The sequence below is a fragment of the Alnus glutinosa genome, chromosome 1 (genome assembly GCF_958979055.1).
Source record: "Alnus glutinosa chromosome 1, dhAlnGlut1.1, whole genome shotgun sequence".
NCBI lineage: Eukaryota > Viridiplantae > Streptophyta > Magnoliopsida > Fagales > Betulaceae > Alnus > Alnus glutinosa.
The window spans coordinates 46866573-46884817 of NC_084886.1; the positions used below are offsets into that span (position 1 = coordinate 46866573).

General features: G+C 36.7%; 3 protein-coding genes across 3 annotated transcripts; 2 read left to right on the plus strand and 1 right to left on the minus strand.

Moving 5' to 3' along the window:
- The first annotated feature begins 239 nt into the window (after positions 1-239).
- Positions 240-4778, plus strand: LOC133853810 (low affinity sulfate transporter 3). Its single transcript, XM_062289842.1, has 12 exons — positions 240-681; positions 785-833; positions 996-1203; positions 1293-1467; positions 1625-1690; positions 1793-2027; positions 2114-2236; positions 2347-2633; positions 3768-3958; positions 4061-4146; positions 4234-4310; positions 4404-4778. Exons 1-12 carry the CDS (start codon positions 346-348, stop codon positions 4554-4556), a joined length of 1986 nt encoding a protein of 661 aa, XP_062145826.1. The 5' UTR covers positions 240-345; the 3' UTR covers positions 4557-4778.
- Positions 4779-5310: 532 nt separating this feature from the next.
- LOC133853830 (uncharacterized) lies at positions 5311-8707 on the plus strand. The gene is made up of 2 exons (XM_062289857.1): positions 5311-5649; positions 7435-8707. The coding sequence occupies exons 1-2, from the start codon at positions 5551-5553 to the stop codon at positions 7567-7569; spliced, it is 234 nt and encodes a 77-aa protein (XP_062145841.1). The 5' UTR covers positions 5311-5550; the 3' UTR covers positions 7570-8707.
- A 370-nt stretch (positions 8708-9077) lies between these two features.
- Positions 9078-10495, minus strand: LOC133853821 (uncharacterized). Its single transcript, XM_062289850.1, has 7 exons — positions 10320-10495; positions 10110-10227; positions 9958-10029; positions 9745-9825; positions 9515-9621; positions 9300-9398; positions 9078-9145 (listed from the first exon to the last, which is right to left on the minus strand). The coding sequence occupies exons 1-6, from the start codon at positions 10433-10435 to the stop codon at positions 9311-9313; spliced, it is 582 nt and encodes a 193-aa protein (XP_062145834.1). The 5' UTR covers positions 10436-10495; the 3' UTR covers positions 9078-9145; positions 9300-9310.
- Between the last annotated feature and the right edge of the window lie 7750 nt (positions 10496-18245).

Below are 18245 nucleotides of genomic sequence, written 5' to 3' on the forward strand. Positions count from 1 at the left end.
ATGAAAATATTGCCTGTGTCGTCTATTTTTTCACTAACAAAAGAAAGATCTGGAGTGATTCTTTTCACTCAAGGCAAGCCATTAATTAAGATGCTTAATTAATTAACCCATTAACCATGTTAAAACACGTGGCAACTCTTGACATCAGCAAAATAATAGTGACCCCGACCAGCTAGAATTTCTCAATTTCACAGAAGTCAAGCACTTTCTAAGAAGTCCTACAATCTGCATTCCATTTTTATTAAAGCATAAAGCGTACTTACACATAACTAGCTAACTCTGGAGGTACATAACAAATAACTGAGACAGTTCTCCCAAACACTTCAATCAAACAAACAAACAACCATGAGTTCAGTTCCAACTGGCCTGCAGGCCTTTAGCGTGGAGCAGCAGCAGCCCGAGATAGAGGATTCTGGTCGGACTCAGAGGGCTGAATGGGTGCTCAATTCTCCTGACCCACCGGGTCTATGTCACGAGCTCATTGGTTCAATCAAAGAGACAGTCTTTCCTCATGGAAACAAGCACTCTTCATCGTCCAAGAAGAGAACTCCAAGGAAATGTGTCGTTTCATTCCTGCAGGCTCTATTTCCAATACTCAGCTGGGGAAAGAATTACAAGGTATCAAATTTTAAAAACGATCTGATGGCAGGTCTCACGCTGGCTAGCCTTAGCATTCCTCAGGTACACACAAGATAGCCCATATATATCTTTTGTTTACAGAGTAAAACATATATTATGAGATGTTAGATCATCGACTAATATTGGTATATTTCATGTCTTGCAGAGTATAGGATACGCTAGTTTAGCCAAACTTGATCCTCAATATGGCCTGTGTAAGTCGATGACTTCAGTTTAGACTCCGATGTGATCATTCTTTCACACCCAGTGACATACTGCTGGAGAAAGAAACAAATGTTAATTCTGAATCTCGATATATCGTTCTATGATGTTAGTTTCGATTTTTTTTTTTGATTTGGGTTATTTGCATTATTTAGATACAAGCATTGTACCACCTCTGATTTATGCTCTAATGGGGAGTTCAAAAGAGCTAGCCATTGGACCAGTAGCTGTTGTTTCCATGCTGCTCTCCTCCTTGGTTCAGAAAATAGAAGATCCTGTGGCTGATCCCATTGCCTACAGGAAGCTTGTTTTCACAGCGACCTTCTTCGCGGGAACTTTCCAAGCTCTATTCGGAATGTTCAGGTAATTGTTCCTTTGTTATTTAATTTTTCCTTGTCAACTATTTTCTGGTTTCTCCTAATTAGAAGTTGTTTTCCCTTCAATGTCTGCAGATTGGGCTTCCTCGTGGATTTCTTTTCACATGCTGCTATTGTTGGATTCATGGCGGGTGCAGCCATTATCATTGGTCTTCAACAACTAAAAGGGCTACTTGGGTTTAGTCACTTCACCGCCAAAACTGATCTAGTGTCTGTCTTAGAGTCTGTTTTTAGATCACTTCACAGTGAGGTAAGTTCTACTAAAAGAACGTGGTTCTAGGAACAAAAAAAAAAAAAAAACTAAAAGTAACATTTGGGGGGATTCTGTTTTTAATTTTGTTATTTGTACTTTTTCTCTCTTTACGTTTAGTTGATTTGCTCTCTCTCCCTTGTGCTTTCATTGACAGTGGTACCCTCTGAATTTTCTCCTTGGTTGTTCATTCCTGATCTTCCTTCTATTCGCCAGGTTTATAGTAAGTGATTTAATCCTAGCATCACTATTTATTTCTCCTCGATCTAAGGCAACTTTTTTCTGTTTATTTCATCAAGTCTTGATAAACCCATCATATTTGCAGGGCAGAAGAAACAAAAAGCTCTTCTGGTTGCCCGCTATTGCTCCTCTTTTATCAGTTATATTATCCACTTTGATAGTGTTTTTGACAAAAGCTGACAAGCATGGAGTTAAGATAATAAAACATATCAAAAGAGGTATAAATCCAAGCTCAGTTCATCAGTTGCAACTTAACGGCCCAAATGTTGGACAAGCAGCAAAAATTGGACTAATTTCTGCAATTATTGCTCTCACGGCATGTCTTCATTCCTTCTTTCCATATGTTCTTTACTTTAATTTTGACTGTAAGTTGTCTTAATGGTTATCCGACATTCACCTCAGGAAGCCATTGCTGTTGGCCGATCTTTTGCTACCATTAGAGGCTACCACCTTGATGGGAACAAGGAAATGGTAGCCATGGGCTTCATGAACATAGCAGGATCTTTATCTTCATGCTATGTGGCAACTGGTGAGCTCTTCTCATAACCTTTTCTCTCTAATAATGATCTTGCATATTGCAAGCAATGCATTTTTATATATCCAATTATTTGAGAGGCCAGTTTCGGTGAATTTCTGCAGGTTCATTCTCACGGACAGCAGTAAATTTCAGCGCAGGATGTCAAACAGTGGTATCAAATATAGTGATGGCGATTACTGTGCTTGTATCAATGGAATTGCTCACTAGGCTCTTGTATTTCACTCCAATTGCTATCCTTGCTTCAATCATTCTGTCTGCCCTTCCTGGGCTTATTGACATAAATGAAGCCTACTATATCTGGAAGGTTGACAAACTTGATTTCCTTGCATGTTTGGGTGCATTTCTTGGGGTCCTGTTTGCATCGGTGGAGATTGGTCTTTTGGCTGCGGTAATGTTTAAACTTTTATTATTATTATCCTTTCATACGTTATTGAAACAATCTGTGTGTCTCAAATAGGAACCCCAACTTGTAGTAAACAGAACTTCATCATAATGGATTCATGCTAATAGATTAATATCAAATGAATTCCGAATATTTAATGCTCAATTTCGAAGAACCCTGTACTCTCGTGACTGGCGGTTCCATTCCATAATTGAGACCAATAATTTCAGCTGCTATCTGATAGTGGGTACTGGGTGCTCACACTTTTTCTTTTTCCTTTTTATCGTTAGATCTTTCGAGGTAGCGACTCATGTCAAGTGTCAACCTATTTTGGCGTGTTCTGCTGTTATTTATTTGTATCCATCTTTCAAGACCTACCTTGCTTTAGGATAAAGATACAGGATTTTAGAACCCATCATCTAGTGTTAAGTAAGGATATACATAGAACGAACTAGAGTCTCAAACAACTTGTTAGTTACGATCCTTGTCCTGCATCGATTAAGTACAATTTTAACTATGTGTATATAATTTTTTAAACCCTTTTTACTTGCAAGCCGGTTTTCAAGAGTGAGCTCTACTTGAGTTTTGTATCATTTGATATCAAAGCCGCCAACACGTCGAGTATGGGATCAAATAAGTTGCGCCTTTGTAGCCGAGTCCCATAAGGGGAGATTTATAGGTTGGATTAAAATGTCTTGGTATTATATATGTATGTCAAAACAAAGTATGTTACGTAAAATTTTAACCATATGTATATACATAAGCTCTTGAGCACTCTTCCTTTGCAAGCCGAATTTCTTCCGAGTAGCATGGACATCCTGCAAAAATTGTCATAGTACTATAAGCTTTCTGAGGACAGCCTAGCTAGATGGACTGCCCCATTCTTCCCACCCCTGCATTTTCTCAATATTTGCTAAAAGAAGAGATATATATGTAACATTCTATTTTGAAATGCTCCCCAAACTTTCCCACCATGCTTAATAACTGATCTGATTGACTTCATTCTAAGATTGGATTAATTATATAGGGAGCCCACTGAGCTGTATAAGTAATGTAGAAAATCAGAGATAGTAAACAAAGAAGGCAAACTAGACAATGAAGTCTGATCTATCTCTGGTTGTGATTTTTGATGGACTGCAGGTAACAATCTCATTTGCGAAATTATTGCTAAGATCAATTCGACCTGGCATAGAAGAACTAGGGAGACTTTCTGGAACCGATATCTTCTGTGACATCAGTCAATATCCGATGGCCATTAAGATTCCAGCCATTGTGATAATCCGCGTCAACTCTGCCTTGTGCTTTGCCAATGCCAATTTCATTAGAGAAAGGTATAGATCGTATGCTTTTTTATTTTTTTATTTTTACATGTGAGAGACACACAGAAGGGGTACTGCAAGTTGAACTTCATCCATGAATGACACTTATTTCAGGATAGTAAGATGGGTGGCAGAAGAACAAAACAAAATGAAAGAAAATGGAAAGGGAAGCCTTGAAGCTGTAATCCTAGACATGTCCAGTAAGTTTTGTACGCTTAGATATCCAATACCAACTAGGAATTCTATCTCAATGATATCATGACTAACCCGAATTCCTCTTATAACAGACATGATGAACATTGACACTTCAGGAATATGTGCACTAGAGGAGCTGCATAGGAAGTTGGTTTCTGATGGCATACAAGTAAGGAATTTGTGATATATATATATATATATATATATATCGTTTTATTTGATCTCTAAGCTTTAAGAATGATATCTATTTGTGTGTTTCCAGTTAGCTATGGCCAATCCGAGGTTGCAGGTGATTCACAAGCTGAAGTTGGGCAAATTTGTAGATAAAATTGGAAGAGGATGGGTTTTCCTCACCATCGGCGAAGCTGTAGATGCATGTCTGGGTTCTAAATTTGATAGTCTTAGCAGCTGTTGATGGCTTTATGAGGCCTTGGCGTTTAATATCACGGTCGGCTAATTTTGTAACATAATGACCCTAAAGAAACTCACAACACTACCAGATGTTGTGACCATGAAACTATGGAAAAAAAGAGAGTGCACTGTGGTTTGTTAAAAAGCTTTCAAAATTAATATATGTATGTCTATATGTTTGGTTTGAGAGCATTTTATAATAAAAGAGTGTTGAAAGTTGAGAGTCCTCAATGGAAAACAAGGCATTTACAATGTCATCTCACACCAAATTATTGCTTTAAAATAATACTTGAGTGTATGTATTTATGTGTATGATTTATCACGGTGCAAAACAGTGAGTACATACGTGTAACAGTAGGTTGTAGGGCGCATTGGTGACACATTTGATATGCAGCATCAGAATTTAGGACAATTAGATCATAAATGTTAAATTTTGGACAGTTATGATCATACAATCTAGTGATTTAATCTAGTTTCGTAAAAAACATCGAACGATGATTTGTTAACATTAAATGATATGTCGCGCCCCACCAAACCCCACACGCTAATTAACATGTGGCATGATTAGCTCCGTCGATCGAGCTTGTTACTTGGTCGATCAATATTATCAAAATCAATCTCGATCGTTGATTATCCCGCGCAAGATCATTTGTGGCACATGGCACTAACATCAAGAGGGTTGATGAGTAGGATGGATGATTGATTAAGGGCCTTAATTTAAGGCTCGACTAGGCTAGGACATCGACCCTCCAAGGAGATGTAGAATAGGTGATTGACTAGGGTTTGACTGAGATGGGTGATCGATTAGGCCCGATTAGGCTAGGTCGCTGACTCGCTGTCCTTCCAAAGAGATGCGGGATTGACCACGGGTCTCCATCGTATATATATCATTCACTCAAAATTCTAAAAGGCCTCCGTATAGTAAACGAGGATAAAGAGTGCAGAGAGCACTCAATCACAAAGACGATCTGTTTGGCAGAAAAGAAAGGAAAATAATTATGGGGGCGGAAGCAGAAGAGCGGGAAAAGCAGGGAACTGAGAAGCCAAGTCCCAATTCCATCACGGAGGCTCAGTTTCTCTCTTGGAAGCGACAGAAGGTCAGTAATTGAACTTTTCTCTCAAAACTTTCCCTAGGGTTTTCCTTTTCCACTTTTTAGGTTAAATTGTTGATCCTCAGCCTTCCATATTAGCGGTTTGAGGAGCTCTCATCCGTGAAACTGAGAATCAGTTTTTTTTTTTTTGTTTTTTTATTTTTTATTTTTTATTTTAATCTAGCTGTTTTTTTTTTTTTATTAATATTATTTCAGTTTTAGAAATATTAATTGAATGTGATATTACTACTATTTTTTTCCATTTTAATTACAAATGGACTAGTCGGAGTTTAAGAAAAGCGCTAGTAGTGAGTAGGGAAGATTAGCCTATAGCCCAATTGATTTAATCTTTACGTAGTTGTAGGAATCTTGGGATTTAGAGATCTTAGTTGAGATATACTTTAGGAGCATATTAGTGATTGGGTGATGTTGGTTTGGATACTTCCAAGTGTTTCCCTCTATATGGGGCCATTGCACACATGCTCCCATTGATGAGTGGCATTCCCAAGAGGGTTCTTTAGGAGGTAAAAGGGTAGGAAGGGGATGGCGGGCAACCTAACGGCGGTGCTACGGTAGGGAACTTTGAGAAGGGTATTACCCCGTTAACCCCATAGAGATAGGGCCTGCTCACCGAGTGTAGTGGGATCAGCATTGAACGAGTAGAACAAGTGCATATACACCATGCATTCACAGGCAGTGGTGGAATGATTACTTGTAGTGGGATCAGATCTCAAGCACTGAACGAGTAGAAGAAGTGCATATACCGTTCATTCACCGGCAGTGGTGGAATGGTATTTTTTCTATTTAGTTATATGTATTTGATTACCCTGCTTTCTATGCTTTGCTCCGTATTTGGTTTTTTCAATGTCAGAGCCTGTTAGTTCTCATATCACCCCTCTTGTCAAATTTATTAGGTAGCCCTATCCCACTGCTTCCCCGCAAATATATACTATTAATTTGAAAATTAGGTTGGTGTTATCCAAAGAAGTAAACCATCTCATCAAGACCCACGTCTCCCCTTAAGACAATGGGCACACTTGTCGATATGAGTCATTTGAAAATTAAGTTGGTGTTACCAAAGAAGTAGACCATCTCAGGAAGACCCGCTTCTGCCCTTAAGGCAATTTTCAGCATATGATATATCTGTAAACATAATAGAATATATTATGATGAAAGGGTTCTTCAAAGTTTAAACACAAACTCAAAGTTGGAGACATGGCCTCTAACCCCAAAATGCACAGAGATAATCTGCTGACGTTGTTGCTTGTGACAAAGAGAAACCTTACTGAGTGGAGTGGTAGATTCTTGAGGCACCACTAGCTTTCAAATCCCAGTTCAATCTAGTGCTTAGCACTCATAACCTCTAGAAAGTAAATAATTAATTAAGGAAATTTCATGCCATCATGGAGAGGATAATTTTGACCTCTATCTGCTGTGTCCCTCTCTGTAGCAGATCATGTGTTGCACACAGATGGTGTATGCCCCCTGCTGCTTTTTGTAAGGTGTTTACAATGAATTGCACAATCCAATTCACGTCCAAACTATAGTAAGAAGTTCTTTTACTGCACAAGAATTAGATGTTGTGAAGAAACAATGAATCACATACTAAGAGTGAAATGCTCATCTTGGATCTGATTGATAGCTAAGTAGAATTGTATGTTTTGAAGTGCCTAGCCACAGAGTCTGGTTTCCTTGACTGCCTTAGGACTTGAGTTACACAATCACTTGCATTTCTCTTAATCGTTTATGAGATTCCTATATATCCATAGTTACATAGGTACTTTAATGCAGGATGCGGATGCATCAGCTAGAAAAGCTGAAGCAACAAGGAAACGTGCAGAGGATATCGCTGCTGGAACAGTCCAAATGAATGGGCGGGAGCTGTTTCTGCATGAGCCTTGGGTTTTTGATGACGCTCATTATTGAGATTGGTCTTAATGAAGGATTACATATGATACTTTGTGTATTTAAATAAAGGCTTACTCCTTTGAAGAAATTGTTATAATAAGGATTACATTTGAAATTCAGCTATATGGTCCTGATATCTCTTACTTGGGATGTATGGTGATTCAAACCCAATTCAAGACATAAGGTTTTCAACCTCTTCTGATATCTCACATCCGCTTACATCCAGTTATTTTTATAACTGGACATCTCTAGTTAAAGATTTGGATGGTCAAATTTTAATAATAGCATTTTTACACAAACAACGTCATGTGACCAAAAGCAAAACAGATGCCGTTTGTTTTCAAGAGAAAAAGATGCTTACTTTGGAGAGACGCAAGGCTTTGAGGAGTGAGAAGCTAGAGGGAGATCCCTGCTGGGGTGGGGGGGGGAGAGGATTATTGGAGAGCTGGAACAATCTGGGGCGGTTGTTTTTCTTTGGGGTGGTTGAGTTAGGCAATGAGGAAGTGGGTGAGTGTGGTGGAGGTTCGGCTCTGGAGGCTGGGGCTTGAGACCGGTAAAGACTGCAAGTGAGGTGTGGATGGGTTGGAGAAGAACCTGAATTTGGAGCTGATTTTGGGGTTCTGAATGACATCGATATTCTCTCAATTCTACTGCTGCTGCTGATGCTTCTCTGGTAACACTTTGTTTCTCTATCTTCGGGGATGTATGTGCAGAAGGGTCTTTGTCCACCCACTCACGATTTTTTCAGTCTGAAGCTCTCTCAGTTTGTTCTACTAATGGGGGTTTGTTGCTTCTCTTTGGGGATGGATGTGCAGAAGGCTCTTCTCTACCCACTCACCATTTTTTCAGTCTCAAGTTCTCTCAGTCTCTATTCTGCTGAAGGGTTTCTAGAAAGGAACGGAAGAATCGCCATATTAGAGAGGGACTCCATTATTCTTAGCCCTAGAGTGTATGAATTATGGTGTACAAGTGACGTGCTCTAATATGGGCTCTTCGATGCATTGTGCTTACTATGCTAATCAGAAAGCTATTGAGGCGTACCAAGTATGGTTTAGAAGAGATTGAAGATCTTATGTCTCAAATTGGTTCTGAATCATCGTACATCTCGAGTGAGATATCATATGACCAAAAGTATAAATCTTGGAATCATTCACCATTTCTCTTGTGTTCTAACTGTATCCTTATCGAGGAATTTACCTACACGAGACCGTCATTTGTGTTTCTTGAAACTTTTTGAGTCAAGGTACATTATGTTTTTCCAATCCTTAATATGTCACAACTTAATTTTTGTTGTGAGAGATGGAACTTGAACTTTTTGGTAGTCATACTGGGTTTTAAGCTCAACAACCAATTATTGTCAATTAGAAAAAAAAATAATAAAAAAAAAGAAGAGAGAGAGAGAGAGAGAGAGAGAGAGAGAGAGAGAGAGCATGGTGTTGACATCATGTGATAGATATAAGAAACAACTTTGTTTATCTAACAATTAAGTTGGAAATAGAGTTTCAAAGTTGATAAATAGCCTAATCATAGAAATATCATACAAGACACTCGCCTCAGAACATTGGCTCATCGAACCCACATGATGTACCATTGCCTGCAACATTTAAGGATAATAGATCAGACAAGGTGTATATATATATAAAAGGATTTTGCATTTAGGCAACTGTTAGGAAAGTAGCCAAGCAAAACAGGGCGATTAATCGATATAAAGGGTCGAAGAGAAGAAACAAGTATGTGAAAGCAATTACCATGCAACTATCTAGCATGAGGCAAATAGCCGGAGATGAGGGTCAACAGGTAGACCAACCCCTTCAAATGTTGGATCATAAACAGCATTCTTGACAGGCCTGCTCCCACACAACTTTTCATCAGTTTTGATTTCATGGAGTTAACCGAAAAAAAGAAGAAAGAACACACTTGAAACCATGATACAACGAAAAGGGAATCTGAATTTTCATATAACCTTGTATTAGAAGGATTGGAAATATTAGAGTTTTCGACTTCATTTCCTTCAGATTGAGAAGTCACATCCTCTTCTTGTAAACTCCTTTCTGGCCTTATTGTTTCCCTCTACATTCAATCAAAGTCAGAGAAGATGCCTCATAATTATTTTACGTAGAATCCTAAACATAATAGGAGAAAAGTGTTGTTTTTTCTTTTTCTTTTAATCTTTTGGTGCTTGGTAAGTTATACCCTGGAGCGTTTAGATGACAACGATGGTTCTCCCAACAAATGGTGTTTTGCTTCCCGTCTATGTCCTTCCACCGGTCCTTTCTATAATTGATTTTTCAAACATACTATTATGTCATCAAGGAGAGGTCAAACTAAAACTTGGGCACGATCAAATTACAGAGATATGTATAATATTTTACCAAAAGAATTATACCACAATGTAGAGAATAATACCTCTTTGAAGCCTCTCAGTGATGTTTCACATAGATCAGGGATTTCCACTCTGTTCTTTCCAACCCCAATTTCCTGTCGAGAAGATTGTAGTGAGCTATTAACAAAAGTAGGAGGAGGAAACTCTCCAATGACGTCTCCAGAAAAAGGCTTACTCGTTCTGTTTGTGAGTTCAGGATTTGCGTTTGCTGAGCATTTGTGCCAGAACTAAGGCAGGGGATATTTTGTCTACCAGTTTGATTCAACAATCCGTGGGTTTGGATGGTCTGCAAACTATAGGAGAAAAAATTAATTAGATATTTGCAGTATTAAACTCAACATTAACATAACCTTTCTCATAAACAGCTGACCGAAAAGGGAAGTACCTAAAGGACGTCAAAGATTCAGGGACCAAGATGTTGTGATGCTGAGGACCAATTCCATTAGCTGTCTCAGTAACTTGATTGAGCCTTTGATGCTGAGATGATTGTTGAGGCCGCATGGAGCTACAAAATTGTGAATCCTGGAATTGCTCAAGTTGATGATGATGATGATCATACAACCTTGGAGGCCTAAGAATCAAAACAAAAAGAATTAATGCATATTGCTAATGTTATATACTACTTAATCTGAAGTCTATAAGAATAGAATGTGGGGTACCTTGGCAGTACGGCAGGTCCAGCTGCTGTAGAGTTATGTTGCTGTGGGTTACATACACAAGGTGTCATTGAGATATGGTTAGATTGTTCATAATGATCCGGTACCTGCGAGCGCCTATATTCAAAAAAGTAAGCTAATCATACACCAAATTTTGATCTTTGATCCATTTTTACCAGTCTTAATGGTGTTTCTCTTCCACATTTATGAGGCTTAATGCAAAGGCTACCTACCCAGAAAGCATGATTTGTTCCGGAAGCATGGAACCGCCGAGTTGTGGATTAAACACATTAGGCATCAAGTGGGCTGATTGATTAAGTTGTTGGCGACCACAGAACTGTTGGAGCCTAAACTCAAAAAATGTAGATATCAATCAGTTCATCAGCATGGTATATAACTTGTCTTCACTGAAAAGATGGAAGACATGAAAGTATAATTGGGACCTAGAAGGCATTGAAGATCCAGGTAGTAAGGAGTTCTGTGTGGTCCAGACTTGGTTAGGTTGTTGATGATAATTTGCAAGTTGAGAAGGCCTACAATAGAGAAAAATGAACTCCTTAGGCACAGTGGAAAACGTTTTAACTTTCCTAGATAGAAACATTTGCAGTAAATTAACATGTACCTGGCTAGGATAGAAAGCTCGGGCAGCATCGAGTTATAGCCTTGTGGATCGTATACATTAGTTGGCACCGGAACTTGATCAAACTGATGATGTAAGAAACTTCTTGGCCTGTAATTGGAAAATATGGTGACCGTTATCAATGATGAACTTCTCAATATGAATAAGACAGAAGGTAGATAAGATACCTAAGAGGCATAGAAAGGCCAGGTAGCATGGAGTAGTGACATTGAGGATCAAATTGTTGTAGCTGATTAGACGACTGTTGGGGCCTAAACCCCATATGTATTAGTAAAATCCTTGGGAAGATAACATGCATGCCTGTTTGATAAGCAACTACTTAGAAAGTACCTTAAAATTGCATAAGCTTGAGGTTGCATGAAGTTGATACATTGGGTGTCATATACATTAGCTGTCATGAATTCATTAGCTTGGGGCCTGAAATCAAAGATTAAATATTAAATCAGAACAAGCAAGTCAACATAGTAGGCAAAAAAACCAAGAATGACAAGCCATATACCCAAATGGAGTAAAAGGTCTGTAAGGAGTGTTCTGGTAATGGGGGAGTAAGGTGGCCTGTTGTTGGTTTATTGGCAGTTGTCTTTGATTTATTACTCCAAACCCTATCTGCTCGATCATTGTGAACAACTTTGAGAAACAAGTGAAGCCTAATAAAGCAAACATTGATGTAGAGCAAAGATTTAAGGGTCAATAGTACTCAACCGGATTTTGAGGGAATAAAGTTGGGCAGAGTGATGGTTGCTGGCTGATGCTGCTGAAATTGTTGCTTGTGATGTTTTTCGCTATTTGATGGTTTGTGCTACATTCATTGGGTGGACGCATACTTTGAGGCCTATGATGGTAAGTGATATTGAACATAAATCAGGCAGAAAAGAGGGAAAAAAGAAGGAAGACTAAAAATAAACATCAGTATGAGGTTGAAATGAGCAGAAGTTATTGGCATACAGAGGCAAGTGCTCAATTTGAGGGACATTTTCAGGCCGAGCATTCATCAGCTGATTGGGATATATCACCTCATGAGCTTGAAATGACTGGGCCGCTCCATCATATGCGAGCAATCCCACCTGATCATGATCATACTCCGTGGTGATCTTTTGCTTTACACACACAATCAGTGATAAAAGAAAAAGACTTGGAACTATAAACCTTAAAAAGAAAGATAACATTAAAGCACGTGTATCATTTTATAATTAAGGTTATGTAAAGTATACAGTTGCTTGAAAATGTGGTAATTTAATGTTCTTGAGAAAGGAGAACTGGTTTTCCTCACATTTGGAGCAAGTGGAGTATTAAAACACTCTAAACTTGAAATTGCAGATTGCTTGAGGTTCTGGTTGGAGCTTTCATTGTTTAGACAGGACCAGTTAGTTCCAGCCAATGATCTTAGCTCTGCATTCTCCTGGTAACAATGAAAAGATGAAGAGAAAGGGGCACATCATTATAAAAAACTAGTTACATCTGTTATGTAGATGGGGAATTGATTGTTGCACTACAAGAGTGCACGACAAGTGCACTCCTCCCCCACAAGTTGTGCACATGTAGTAAAACAAACATTTTCCATGTAGATGATCTTAGCTCTGCATTCTCCCGGTAACAATAAAAAGAAATGAAGAGAAAAAGGCATATCATTGTATAAACTAGTTACATCTGTCATGTATGAAGGACTAAACGAATTTTACCATTGTTGGAGGATGAGGTTGTGGCTCTCCTGTTAATGTAGTATTCAAGGAGGATGATCCCAATTGTTGCAAGCTTGGAGTACTAACAACTGCATGTTGAGAATAGTTGGAATTTGGGTTCTCCAAATTAGGTTTAGGCTGAGAATATCCACCTGGTGATTTGAGCTCTGCATAGTCCTGGTCAATTAATGAAAAACTGAATGATCATAGCAATGAGTAGCTTAAAAATTTTCTAACTAATACAGTAACACGCATAATTGAGATGGGGTTCTTAGGTTTGATTCAACATAGATGTTCGGAGCATAATTCACACAAACTGTGAAAGGGCCGACAATTCGTGTTGACATGTCGGGTCCACTCACGAGTAAACCTGATATGAGTTCACCAAACCTGTTTAACTAAATAGGTCAGAACCCTCCATCATGATACAACCCATTTAAATTGGCAGGTGTCGTGTACGACACAACTCATTAACCCGTTTAATAAATGTGACGTATTGACCCAACACGACCCAACCCACACAACCCATTTAATAAACATGTCGTGTTAAGTTAACCAAACATGACCCATTTCGAGCTGTACATGAATGTAAATGCAATATATATATATATATATATATATATGAATTTTAGCCTTTTAGGGTTTTGTTTTTTAATTGTAAACCAAAAAAAAAAAAAATAATTTAATTTATTTGGGTTTTGCGGGTCACCCATGGGTTAAGTTAATTAACATGGGATTGACCCATTTATTAAACAGATTAATTTAGGTCGACCCGAATCAACCCCAACCTGATTATAAAAACCATAACCCCCTAATCGTGTTAGATTTGCAAGTCGTATAAAAAATTGACAGCCCTATATCAAAGTGCTACAAAGAAATATATCGATATAATCATATAAACAGATTTTTCTAAGTAAAGATTGTGCAGATGAAGTATATATACAGTTGTTGGACGGTGGCTCTGTGGTGTCTCTACCAATGAAGGATTGAAAGATGTAGCCGGCAGTGCTAAGTTTGGAGCAGGTTCAAGTGGAGGGTCGGAAAGGTCGCTGCTTGTCATTGTAGACAGTGTGAGGTTCGGCTTCGAGTTTGTTCGGTTGATCAGCGGCTGATTGCTTCCAGATGATGAACCCAGCTCCACATACTCTTGCTGATCATATACATACATTATTGGAAACAAACATTAATTAATTATTAAATCTACAATATCATGCTCCGATCCTTTGGTTGCTTATTGAAAGAATTGGGCTGCTAGCTGCAACAAAAGTTCAAAAAGCTAGCGAGCTATAATTTCATGCAAAACGCCTATCAATTAATTAACGTACACTGGAAATATTATTTCCCGCCGTTTCGCCCTGCCGATCATTCAAAGAAGGCTTCTGCATGGGGGGATTCTCCATTAAGTTGTCATCATCGAAGTTAAAGTCAAATTCCAGAGAAGCTTCGACTTGACCAGCTGAGTCGGCAGTCTCCATCTGATTCTGATCATTATTAACAATTTAATCATGTAAATCATTACTTATTATCTTGAAGGAAGATCGAGTTTTTCCTTAAGGATACCCTCACAATGTCTTATCTTACACTTTTACTTATTGCACCAATAAAAGGGGGGGAGAAAAAGAAAAGACAAGAGTTTCGATATATATCGAAAGTTTGATATATAATTACATGCATTGATCAGAATGTGATTACTGGAAATTTTAACGCATAAATATTAATAAGGTTTTGGCGGGCTGTAAAAAAAATGTTACATATTATTTTACATTCTAGCTTTCAGCATACTCAGCTAATATGTCATGCTCAATTCACCTTTAGATCAATATTATTTTTTTTAAAAAAATCAACTATAGATTAAGCATGCCACAGCTGAGTATGCTGAAAAAATATAAAATAATCTTTCTAAAAATAAGAAATTTACATAAAATCTCTTATTATTTTTCTAACTGTCTAGATTTAATTTCATAATTTTCATGAGAAAGAGAGAGAGAGAGTTGAATTAAATCTTACCTATTAAAAAAAATACAAAAAATCTCCTATAGCTTTTTTTACCGTACCAAAGCCAAAACCAAATATTGAAATAATAATGCTACATAGCAGCACTTTATCTGAAATTCATCTTCATGGCACATTTGTTAGAGCATCATTTTTTTTTTTCAGATAAATTTCGAATAAAATGTTATTCCTTAGCATTAGCCGTTAAACTAAGATGGTTTATATACTTTTCAAGACATTGTCAGATTCCATTGTAATTAATAAGAGATTCGTAAATTTTCTTTTTTTTGTAGATTTATATGTCCAAATTGACATAATATATTTTTGTATATATAGTACTCTCTCCTTTATGATTGTAAAGCAAATATTAAAATATAAAAAATCTCGATCGTCTGAAACAATTGCTTTCATATAAGAGTAATGATTCACTACCACCTAAATATACAACTTTTTACCACCTTGTCTATGTGGCAAGGTGGTCCTCCACTACTTTTTGAGTTTTTTTATTTTTTAAAAATAAATTAAGGTGGGGGACCACCTTGCCACATAGGCAAGGTGGTGAAAAGTTGTATATTTAGGTGGTAGTGAATCATTATTCTTCATATAATGTTTAGACTTTCTTTCTTACTCCTACCCTCTCCCCATATAATTACCAATATTGAACTTGTAATTAAGATGGAAACTATGTAATTTGCAAGGTGATAAATGAACTTAATCATGTCCTGCAAAGTTATGATTCGGAAAGTAATCAGTTTTAACGCTAAAATTTCTTTCTTAGGCAAGCGCTAATTAAATTAAATTAATAATTAATATACCAATAATATCACTTATACTTTTTATGTAAGGTCTAGACTAGTACTAGTCTAGGATATTGTCATATTTAATCACTAAAGATTTACAGGGTGGACAGCAGAGTGAAAAAGTGTTAGAAAAAGTTTCCCTAGGCCTAACAATAATTTATTTATTTTTGTATTTATCTTAATCATTAATACTATATTATCCAGAGTAAGTACTCGTGGCACCAACTCCATACACGTGGCTGATTTTCAAGGGAGGGAATACTTTGACTTAAAAACTACAGGTAAGACTCAATAACTTCGTTGCTCAGGTCCCGCATGGCTTTCCTTGTAAAAACCCATACACAAGAAAACAATTGAAATTGACTGTCTTTGCCCCTAATTATGGATTATGACATTATTCAACTGGGAAATCCAATGCATGTCAAAGTTTCACAAAAGCTAATCATATCTCTGCCAAACTTGCTGTACTCTAGCTACTACGTATATACGTAAGCAAAATGGGAATCAAATGGACTGAAAAAGGCTCGAGTTTAATTATAGCTCTTGCATGGTGGCTTAGCTGCAAACTACAGCATGTCTTTTGTAGTTTTTTTTTTTTTTCTTTCTCTTTTTTTGTGAAAAATTTAAAATTAAATCTTGATCGTTTAAAAAATTTCAAAAAAATGTGTTGTAGTTTCCTTTATAGCATTTAAGCCAAATCCGACTGTATATCTAGCCTTTGCAGCATTTGACAACCTGGGAATTTTCAGTATCACGGCTATGGAGAGAAAAATGAATTGAATAAGATGACTACCAAAGAACAATGAGAGAGAGAGAGAGAGAAACAGATCACTGCACAAAAGGGTCTATGAAAATTGCCAAAAGTAACATATATAAGTTTTCTTTTTTCTTTCTTTTTTTAATTTAATTTCTCGGGTCATTAATTACCTGTAAATCCTTCATACAGATCGCTTAAATATTACACAAAAGCACCAGTTTATGCCTGTACATCAAAAGAAAAACAATGGTGATATTAGCAGCCAAATTGTCTGGTCTTTAAAAGTAAAAGAAGCTAAGGCATGGAACTATGGATGATAGATATGGGCGATGCATATACATTACCTTAAAAGAAGAAATTGAGAAGGAAAGCGGGCAGATCGAGTCAGAGAGCAGGCTGAGATATATATGGGGATGCCAATGAAAGAAGTGAACAAGAAAACAAGCAGCTCTTTGTACGTATCTCTAAAAATTAAACCTTGGAGAGCTAGCTTATTTATAGGGGGGAAATAGCATTGTGTGTCACAAGGATAAAAGGTATGAACTCCTTGATATATTGACCAACTTTTTTGTATATATATATATTATTATTATTAATAGTTCGCTATTCATTCTTCTTTATATCGTTTCAAGAGGCACATAATTAGGCTACAAAATTGTATACAATCAAAGAGGTCACTTGCACTTCAATTTTTTTCCAAATTCGTATTTTGAATGAGTTTATATTTAAGTGAGTACACTGATGATGTAATATTCCTCATTAATATATATAATTAGGTTAGAAATAATATTTTCTTTCTGTACGAAGACTATCGATCTTATAATTCATAATAATAATAATAATAATAATAATAATAATAATAGAACGTAGAAGAATATCCGAGTTTAATTAATATCAAACATGCATATTATCAAAAGTGAAGTGTGTTTAATTTATGTTTCTTCTTTTATTTTTCTTTCTTATATGATATTAAATTAACTTTGTTCTTTCTTTCAATTTCTCTTCTTTTATATATAACAACGTACCTTCAATTTTATTCTATCTGTTTTAATTAGAGACACAAAATTATCAAAATGGCTGATTGACTCATGGAATCTTATAGTGTCAAGATTTTGAAGTACAATTAACCTACTTAATTTGTATGATATAATTATGTCCAAGTATAACATGGACTGTTGACCTTGGCAATGTGTCAGAGTTGACCAAGAAGTAGACAGATGCAAATAATCAAGATTTTGGTAACTGAAGGCAGTCTCCAAGCTGTACCACACATGCCTCACTATTTACGATATAACTCCCGTTAATAAAGAGTACTCTCGTATACTAAATATTGTGAGAAAAAAACAAAACTGGTTGAGATTTTAATTTCTTTTTTAATTTCAATAATTAAGTCTTAATGTTTTACTTTAATTTCAGATACGTATTCATAACTTGTTGTCTAATTAATTGATATCAGACTATTAAGTCGATGATACATGACTCATGTTTCACATGCGCCAATTATTTGATCCATGACTAAGCAAATTTACCATAAATAATAATTTTATTTTAAATAAAATAAAATTAAAATCTAAAAATAAAAAAGGTGCGGCGGCCGGCTATGAGGAGAAGTTTCACTTTATATACGTCTATGTATTATATATGAGTCACATGTGTCATCAATTTAGTAGTTTGATGTGATACTCTGTCAATTAATTGGACGCTAAGTTGACGGAGATCGAGACCTATTTAAAGCTCAGATAAAATTTAATGACCTAATTGTCGTAAATAAAAACCTAAAAACTAAA